General features: G+C 36.6%; 1 protein-coding gene across 1 annotated transcript; it reads right to left on the bottom strand.

Moving 5' to 3' along the window:
- Positions 1–2,673: 2,673 nt before the first annotated feature.
- Positions 2,674–10,340, bottom strand: cox17 (cytochrome c oxidase copper chaperone COX17). The gene is made up of 4 exons (XM_028436487.1): positions 10,230–10,340; positions 6,554–6,686; positions 6,357–6,470; positions 2,674–2,843 (listed from the first exon to the last, which is right to left on the bottom strand). Exons 2-3 carry the CDS (start codon positions 6,670–6,672, stop codon positions 6,386–6,388), a joined length of 204 nt encoding a protein of 67 aa, XP_028292288.1. The 5' UTR covers positions 6,673–6,686; positions 10,230–10,340; the 3' UTR covers positions 2,674–2,843; positions 6,357–6,385.

The following is a 10,340-nucleotide window of genomic DNA, read 5'->3' as shown; positions in this document are numbered from 1 at the left end:
AACATGATTCTCTTAAGACTAAATGAAAGATTTTGGTAGTTTGAGCTTTTTTCTGTCCCTTAGTTTTATGGTTAACATTTCTAAGTTCTTCAAAAAATGTAAACTCAAAGCTGCTCTGGGTTTAATTTAGCATTTGCACCTTTTTTTTTCCTTGACACATTTTGTTTACATATTGTATCAATTATGAGTGTCTCCACGTGTTCAAAGGGAACAGATCTAATTTAATTCCATGTACCAGTATTCTACAAATTCTTGAAAAAATTAAAGTTATGGAATTTGCTGGTTTAAAACCCTGTCTTATTATTGAAGGAACATTTGCTTTACTTTTTTTTTTTACCCAAATACATTTAGTAGCATGTACTTTTTTTAAAAATTTTACTCAGATATAGGAGCAACTTTAATGGTTTTACCACAGTCAGTTTTTATTCAAGTATCTATACTTTTACTTGAGTACTGAAGACTAGTACTTTTGCCTCCTCTGCTTTTATCCAGACAGGAAAGCCAACATTTATACACTCGAAATATGAAAATATGTGAAACTAAAACCAATACACAGAGGACTTTCCGCTTCAGAAAGATAATTTATCAGGATGAGACGAAGTTTCCATGGAAGCTTCAGGGAGTCAAAGGCCAATGGCCTACTGGTAATTAAAGGGTCATTTCACAAATGGTCAACGAACTTTGGTCTCAAAAAATTCAGACATTTTCACCAATTGTTCCGTGATAATTCCATAGTCACACTAAATTTTTTGTTTGATCGAATTAATACTGTTTTGAGATATGGACACTCCCATTTTCAGCTTCCAATAACTCAGGAACTACACCACATAGGAGACTGAAATTTAATACAGCTCCACCTGCTCTCTCAGAATATACAAAAAGATCTGCTATACATTCTATCTGGTGGACATGACAGCTCATCAAATTTGGAAAACAGTTTGTTGGTGTTTGGGTCTGGAACATGTTTGGGTCTTCAGTAAACTACTTAGCATATGTCTCAGCTCCCTGTAATGTGATCAGCTTAGAGCTATGAACATAGACTGTTCACATCACTAATGATTAGTCACATATAAGCACTGGTCTTGGGTGATACGCTCTAGAAATCCAAAAAAAAGTTTTTTTTTACTTTTTTCATTGACCCATAACTGACCTTGGTTTTATTTTATAGTATAAAGATTAATCTTTCTTGGGACATAAAACTATTTCTCTTAATGCTTATTTTGAACCCCGACTTTGGCTTCATTTACCTCTCACCAATATTGAAAACCATTGTAGCTCGTCTGTCTTATAATCATGTATTGTTCATTAGGTTTTCACTAGTGACATAAAAAAATTCAAAAACATTGCATCAGAAAAACATTTTCACTAAATTGTCCATACCTCAAGAATTCATCCAATCAAACAAATTTACAGTATGTAATGTAAATATTAAGAAACAGTTGGGAAGCATTTAAGCTTTTTTTGAAACAAGTGGGTGGAATGTACTGAAGATTCACTGAAACAAAGACGGTTCCTCAGAAATCTAACAAATGTTCATTTGTTATAGAAGGAAACAAACCGTTGATCTGTGCAGCAATGCTGTCAGAAAGCATTTACAGGCCTTGTACGTGTCCCTGGACCACAGTTTGAGATCTTATGAGTTGAATGATCTTCTCTGCCTTTTCTATTGGTTAGAAAGCCTGCAGATAAAGAGGTTAGTGTTGGAGTTCACTTTGGCAACACGGAATCCTCCAACAACCTCCATTTCACAAAGATTTTCAGTTTTAGTGTTGGGATGTTTTACACCTGAGATGGGCACAACTGGTGCTTGTTGATCAAGTTTCATGTGACCCCCAAAACTAATACACTAAATCTAAAAAATAAAAAAATTACAACAAAAAATGAAAAAAATCAGAAAAAGCATGAAAAAAAAAATACTCAAAACTCAAACCCTTGTTATTTTATTGTCTTAATGCTCAGATTGGTCATTATTCTAAATGCTTTCATGTGTTAGTGACCCTTGGATTAGTGGTTTGGGAGCCACTGATGAAGTCCTCCATTGTCTAGTTTTTAATGTTCTAAAAAAAACCAGTGCAGTGAAAGGCCTGTGTTGTATTTATCGCTACACAAATAAATGTAGATTAAAATACAAAAATTTGACAAAAATGTAATAAATGACATTGAGGTTAATTTATGGATCAAACACTTGCTGTAATTGATCACCTTTGCTCGACTGTAACTCGTGAAAATGGATGGATTTTCCATAATTCCAATCATACTTGAAAATGTCAAAGTTATTTCTGAACTTCGCACTTTGAATCAAATGCCATGGGTAATTAAAACCATGAAAGGTGTGTGTGTAGTAACATTGTTATCTTCTGTGGCGCGTGTGTGTGTGTGTAGTAACATTGTTATCTACTGTGTGTGTGTAGCAGTGGACTGCAGCGCTGGCCTTTCCAAACGTGTGAAAGTGTTGGTCGCTTACTTCAGTGACGGCGACACGGTGAAGCAGTAAAGAACGCAGATATGCCAACTATTGACTTTGCAGGGTCGGGAGTTATTTTTAAACACGAGTACATACCAGGACGAGCAGCTGTGGAGAGAGAGAGAACACGCTTTCACTGGGGTACAGAACGACAGAGCAGCCACTTATTAAAGAGAGGAACACACACACACACACACACACACAGGAGATAACAATGTTACTGCATAGACTTTAATCTGATTTAAGATGGTCACATTATTTAAATTCTACAGAAACAAAAAGAAAAGACGATGAATCCTCTTCACAACATTGAGCTTCCAGTGAACGTATAAACAGGAGGAGAAGAGCCGTCGCTCCTCTTCTTCACAGGAACAGCACACTGCAAGAAAACACACATTACAACATTTACGACACATTACAACATAATAAATCAATTTTATATAACACTTTTTTGGACACTGTCGCTTTACAGAATGAAGGCATTATTCTTTCACTCCACACTTAGTGGTGGAAAGCTACTATTGTAGCCACAGCAGACTGACAGAAGCAAGGCTGCCATAGTGCGCCATCAGCCCCTCCCACCACCACCAACACTCACTCACACACTACACTCATACCAGGCAATGTGGGTGAAGTGCCTTGCCCAAGGACACAATGACAGATACCACTGAGGTGACTGTCCCCCACTGTGGCCCCTGGAATTCTCAGTGGTCTCCATCACCTACTAACCAGGACCAGACCTGCTTAGTTCAGAGATCTAACGGGATCGGCCAATGACAGGTTGGTAGGAATTAACGATATGGACTAAAAAAAATTATCCTGAAAATTCCTGGTATTTATCACAATAACAATAAACATCACAATAAATAAATGAAAAACAATTCCCAACTTAAAGTGTAAACAGGTTCCTTACAAACACAAACACATCTGAATACATTAACATTAGACACTCAAAGAGCTCATGAGCTGATAATTTATTGAATATATTAGTGCATGTGCGTCACTATTAGTGTTATTGTACGTAAATAATTTATTTCCTCACTTGAAATGAAATCATTTTCTTAAAAAAAAAAAAAAAAAAAGCACAAATAACTCCATTAGTGTTTTTACTGCTGCCGAGTCTTGTTTCATTGATCTGATAATGAGTTACATAAAGTTATGGTTTATAAATAACTGATTTCCTATAATTAAATCAAGCTGATGATTTAATCATTCAGGATATTTAGGTGTAATAATCTCAATAGTTACATTAGTCAAATGGGACCAGCTTTGTCTGTGAACACTTGAAATATAATTAGAAAATATTGCGTTTCACAAGTTGGGACAAATGAATAGTGACATTATTATTTATGCTAATATTTATTTCACACATGTGACATGTTAGTTTTTATCCTTCCATACAAGTATTAAATCTGACCATAAACAAATCGATGGCTCTCTGTGGCTTTATGACAGTAAGATGTGTTCTTTTCACTTGGTCTATTCCTTATAAGCCGTGGTTAGCATTAGCCCAGTCTGTGCGTGTCTGTGCGTGTCTGTGCGTGTCTGTGCGTGTCTGTGCGTGTCTGTGCGTGTCTGTGCGTGTCTGTGCGTGTCTGTGCGTGTCTGTGCGTGTCTGTGCGTGTCTGTGCGTGTCTGTGCGTGTCTGTGCGTGTCTGTAGGCTCCAATGCCATGAACAGCGTTCAACTCCAGAGAATAATAAGTTGTTAACTTGTCGGTAATTTTGGCCCCTGGAACAAACGACGTTCCATCGCACATTCAGGCTGGTTATGGCCACATTTACTACACACACACAGAGGTGTAAAAAGTACTGATAAATCCTACTCAAGTACGAGCACTGTTACTAAAGTACAAGTAAGTCATAAATAAAATACTCATGTACAAGTAAAAAGTACTTCCATTAAATAGTACTTAAGTTACTAGTTACTTTCACCCCCGACGTTATTTTTTGTAATAAATCTTGCCACGGTTCCCTTTGCGTACAGTAAACATCTGAACAACATGGCTAAATTTTGTTCAGATTGAAGCAGGGCCCATAGTGGCTACAGATGATGTGAAATTTTGGAAATATATGATACTCAGTGACAATAAATCATGTTTTAAATACAGAAATATGTGGTCTGCCCAAAAAGAACCAGAGATGTACATCCAATATGAAGCCAATTCTCATTAGGGAAGGATATCAAAGCAGAAACAATTGAACTAATGTATGAAAATCAACTGTAGCAAGTTTAGGAATAATATTAAACATTAGGTCAAAGATACGCAAGTTTTTGTACAAAAAAGTTCAGGTGGAAGCCCACTTTACCACAACTGTGTTAAAGTTTTCTACAAGTTTAGAAACAAGTGTGTAACTAATATGTCAGTCGAATTGATTCCAATCATTATTAGACTTTTTGCAATTTGGCTTGAAATAAACATTTTTTATTCAGGATTCAGCTCGACCTGTAGTTTCACGTAGGCTCTTGTTTTAAAACTCTTAATTTTGTGACTGACAGCAGTGGAAAAAGGCAGTTTGCCGAGTTGTCGACTGTTCCCTGTGTGAGCATATGGCCTGGTGTGTGTGTGCTGTGGTCTTTTGTTCAGAATGTCAGGTTGTAGCTGAGTTTCTTAGGAGACGTATAGAATTATTCATTCATTCATTCTTTACAACATTTAGAACCGTGAGATTCACAGAAGCTAGAGCTGCCCCCACCGGCGGGTCCATTGTTGTTGAAGAGGTTAAATTACAATTATTTTCAAAAACCTGGAAAATTCCTGCAAATTATTGCACAGAATTCTGGCAAATTACTTTGAAAATTTCCAGACATTTTGTTGCAACGTCAAGGAAGTTTGACCAATAAGCGGATTCGGCATCTCGCTGAGCGCAAAGCATGCTGGTCCGGGTCAAAGGGCAGGACTACCCAGCTCCCGCCTAGCTCGCATCATAAAACGTAAACATGGCCGAGTCTGACAAAGATATTGAATATTTTGAGCGTTGTAAAGTGGATGTTTTAAAAGAATATTGTAAGAGACGTGGACACGTTACTGGGAAGAGGAAGAAAGAACTGGTGGCCCTCGCTTGGGCATTGTCATTTCAAAAAGCGCCTATAGTTTTGACAAAACAGCAGGAACGAGAGGCTGTCAACCTTGATTATAAATTTCTGCTCGAGATCGATGTTGACAGTTGATCCTGGGGGGATCGGGCATATTGTGGCGAGAAAGAAAAGGACGCCAACAAACCCCCGAAACCTGCTGGGTGAGAGACACCTCTCTAACATGTACACCACAATATAATATTTATATACTAGTTTACTAGTTAGCTTTAATGTAGTACAGTATATGTCAAACTTACTGATTTAATCCATTCGGCACGACGTTCTGAATCTTTTCTTTCAGTAGGAAATGGGATGAGTACGTATGGCGGGTCGCATATACTGTACATCGTGAGGTTCCTTTATTGCACTCATGAACGGGGCAAAACTCTTTCATCCACGTATTAAGCCCACGTGTACCGTTGGAACAGCCACGCACTGAACAATGGGACCCTGGCATATTGCCTTAAAACGACCTTAAGCAAAGTAAATGCCTAAAAGTCCGTATAAGTAGCCGGTTGTTCCGCTAGACAGGGGCTTTGTTGACACGCTGGGCAGTCGTGAACTCTGACCCGGATATATTGACCCGGGAATCGCGCATGCGTACTGATAATGCTGATTTGGCTTATTGCTCAACTTTCAGGAATTGGTTTGAATTTGAGCTTTTTTTCCTTCACAAAAACATTTAAAATACTTATTTTTTGATCCGGCCCATTAGAGGTCGATATGACTTTTAGCTGCTGCTCCTAATCCTGATTATGTTATTTTAATAAAATAATTCTGCTTTTACACACCAACATCATGTCCATCTACTTACCAAACACAAACACACACAAGGAGGAGGAGCTAAATCTTGAATCCCAGAGCCCTCATACAGTCTTTATGAGCCTCAATCAGCTCTGAGCAGCTTTCTTCTCCTTTCTCAATGATGCTGTGAGAGAACACACATAATAATCACTTTATAATCTACATTAAAGCATGAGTGCGTGAGTTCCTCTAAGGCCATCTACTCACCAAGCATCCCTAACCTTCTTAGTCTCAGGACAAGCACAACATGGTCTCAGAGGTTTCTTCTGCTCTGTGTTTTCTGTCCCTACAGGAGACTCCACGCTGGCAGCAGATAATTCAGACATCTTTCACCGACAAACTATAAACAGAAAACAAGATATGAGTTCAACATACACACAGAAATACATACATTTAAAATGAATACAATAAATGAATAAAGGAAACCCCTGAGGCATTTTTATGAACTGTATGAAAGGTCAGTTCACCCACTCCTCAAACTCTAAAAAATAGAATTATATTTATATTAGGGGTGGGAACCTCTGGGTATCTCGCAATACACAATACACAGCTTACGATAATGATTATCTCATGATATGACAATACTGCGATTATCGATATATTGGTCAGAAATCAATCTACAATAATCTATGACATAACAAGAAAAAAACATTAAGTGAAAAAATACTATTTTTATTTTATATCTCTGAAAGACAATAAATTGAAAAAGTGTCCTATGAACAGTGACACTATTTTAGTGCAACATTTCTGTAAATAAGTGTCAACATACTAATGTAAACAAATAAGTATCTCCAATAGTGCTTTATGTAAACAATAAATAGGGTCTTTCTCACCAGTGACACCAGTATAGTGTAATATTCCAGTAAACAATATATGGTTCCTTCAACAGTGACAACATTTATGTGAAGACGTACCTGCACATTTTAGTGAAAAAGCAGAGATGGTTTTGAAGAAAAAAAAAAAAACGATAGCGCGAGCATATCGATAATCGACCGCGCGAAAAAATATTGTTATATATCGCCGTATCGTCACACTCCTACTTTATATATTATACATGGTCAATGTATTTTTCCATTAGTTGGGCTGGTGTAGACATAAATAACAGACTTGTCATTATTTAGTTGTGACAGTTTTTCGTTGACGGTTCTTCAAAAAATTAAATTTAAGTATATGCCTTTTAAGCGTTATATAATGGTATGATCTGATGGTTGGTTTATTACGTCGGTAATTTACGGAAGTGGATTGGGGCCAATTTTAACGGAGAAAACAATTTTGGGCAGATCAAGATTTAAGTTGAAATGTAACGTCACGATGAAAGTCAAAACAAAACTAGATTAAAGTGGAAATTTAGAAAATGACCTCAAAATATAATATTGTGACTATTAGCAAACCCTCGACTTTTATCATGACATTGTATTCTAAGTTTATTCTCAAATCTTGACTTTAATCTTGTTTTATCAACTTTAATCTCAACATTAGACTTCAACGTTGTCTATATTTCTCCATCAAAATTGGACCTAATGCGCTTCCGTAGTAATTACATGATATTTGGGAAAGTCGATAAAATGCATACATGCATTCCCAATAAAAAGCTTTAGGATTGTCAAGATAAATCTAGTGATTTTATTCTCATTTTTATTTCATATTTATTGTTAGGATTAAAACTGCTGGTGTCTGAGTGTGTGTGTGTCGGGATAGTGTTGGGTGAGAGGTAGGGGTGTGTGTGTGTGTGTGTGTGTGTGTGTGTGTGTGTGTGTGTGTGTGTGTGTGTGTGTGTGTGTGTGTGTGTGTGTACCACTACCTGTCAAGAATGAATGAAAGTCTGCACAATCGTCTGGATAAGCAATAAAAGTTGTTTGGCTCATTAGATAGTTTCATATTTTTTATTGTGGAACATAAAATGCTTGACGGACTTTATCAAAAAATGCACAAATTCAACTACTGCCATGCCCGACTCTGAAACCTCTGGCTCCCTCTATTTGGGGGGGGGGGGGGGGTTATAATTAAATGTTAGTGGTTAAACTGGTTCAATCAGGTCAAACAGGAACACACACACTGTTAGAGATGAACTAGTCGTGTTTAAACACAAACCACATGTGATTATGGGATGTTATATATATATATACATATATATATATACATACACACATACATATACACACACTTATAACTAAATTTGTTGACATGGTCACCAATCATTTTAAAAATGCCCCATTTTTTGGACTACGGGGGCCAGAAATGCCCCCATATACAGTATATGTTCCTAATTTCAAACCCTGACATTCGCTAACGGCTAACCTATTACAACATAGACAAAGGGCATCTGATTTTGCGTGAACGTAGAAAAACAAAAGGGAAAATACGTAATTCCCTTCCTGAAATGGAAATTTAAAGCAGAAAATGCAACGTGACTCTGAATATAGACTAAAGAAAAACAATTTGTCTTTGTAAACTTGTGAGGAACGCAAATTCTCACGCAAAATCTGACGACGCGACATGACGGAGTTAACTTTCTGAAATGGAAATATCTGTATAACACGGACTACACTCGTCTCTCACCCACACGTTTTGAGACAATATCACATTTCCACCTATGGGTAAAACAGGTGGTCTAATGTTAGCTTTAGCAAGTGTAGCTGGACGTCAAATCACACGTAAAATCTTGTGTGATCTCAGCATATAAAATGATAATTAACTTCATTAATCTCATTAAGCATGTTTAGCTTGAAGTCAGAAGTCTAAAATGTGACAAAAATGTGAACAACACTGAAACTGATCAGGGGAGTTTTTGAAATGGGAAATCGTACAGTTTCATTGCTTTTTCAAATGGTACAGTGCTGAGAATTCCCTGTTGAAGTGAACACAACTAACAGCGATAGCCCTGAAGTCAACCACTTCCTCCTCCACAATAAAAGAGGATTAGCTCCAAATCAGTTTGGTTCTTTGGTCCAAACAAACGCAAAGTGTCTTTAAAGTCCTTAAAATGAGAACAGTGGTGATGATAGTATTTCACTGTGTGTGAAACAAAGATAAATATAATCTCACTAAATGTTCCACATTCTCAGAAGAACATTATTCTCAGAAAATTACAACTTTACTCATGAAATTTTACGACTTCAATTTTGAAATGACTTTAATCTCAAAAAATTACAATTTTATTAAGCTATGACTTCATTCTCAAAATTATGATTTAATTAAGATACAAATTTATTCTCATAAATGTACATTTTTTATGACGAATCACATCACGACTTTATTCTCAAAATTACAACTTTATTCTCAAAATACGACAACTTTAATCACACAGTGGATAGATTTTTATTTTATTTTAATGTGGCCCTAATACACCGTATAAAGTAAGAGTTGATTAAAAACAAAGGCTATATCTGAACTGTCTTCTCATAATTTTGTAAACTACAATGTTACAACACTAATATTTCATTTTAGCATTTTCTTTTCAAACTAGTCTGTTTCTAATATAATCTAATGAAGAAATTATCTTGATAGTAAATCATCGGCATGTCAGAATCCTAAAATAAAGGCTTTATTCAGTATTTGTTGTAAAATTAATGTCCATGACAGCTAATGTAGCCTGTTGCTAAACATTCACTTCACATCATCTCGTTCACAACACTACTAAAGACTGCTTTCTTTCTCATTAAAGCATATATTTTTTTCTATAAACGTGCCGAATGGTTGACTAGTGATGTTTTCTGTGTGTATTGCATAAGCCTGCTATGATCAGCTAGCTGTCACATGTCACACACACACACAAACGCTCAATAAACGTGTCTCTGCGTTTTTACAAGAGTGAATAAATGTTTTTAAAACACAGCGGTTTAATGTCGTGTTCCTTAGTGATGTTGAACAACTGCAAACTTACGAAATACGAAGTGTTGTCTTTGCTCAGAAGCTGAAGATTCACCTTCAAACCGAAAGCAGCGTGGTTGATTCAGGAAGAACCGCCCCCTGTTATATAGACTCACCACGTGAC

This window comes from Gouania willdenowi, chromosome 21 (assembly GCF_900634775.1).
Source record: "Gouania willdenowi chromosome 21, fGouWil2.1, whole genome shotgun sequence".
Taxonomy (NCBI): domain Eukaryota; kingdom Metazoa; phylum Chordata; class Actinopteri; order Blenniiformes; family Gobiesocidae; genus Gouania; species Gouania willdenowi.
Note: the sequence above shows the minus strand (reverse complement) of the source record. Positions and strands in the feature narration are given on the sequence as shown.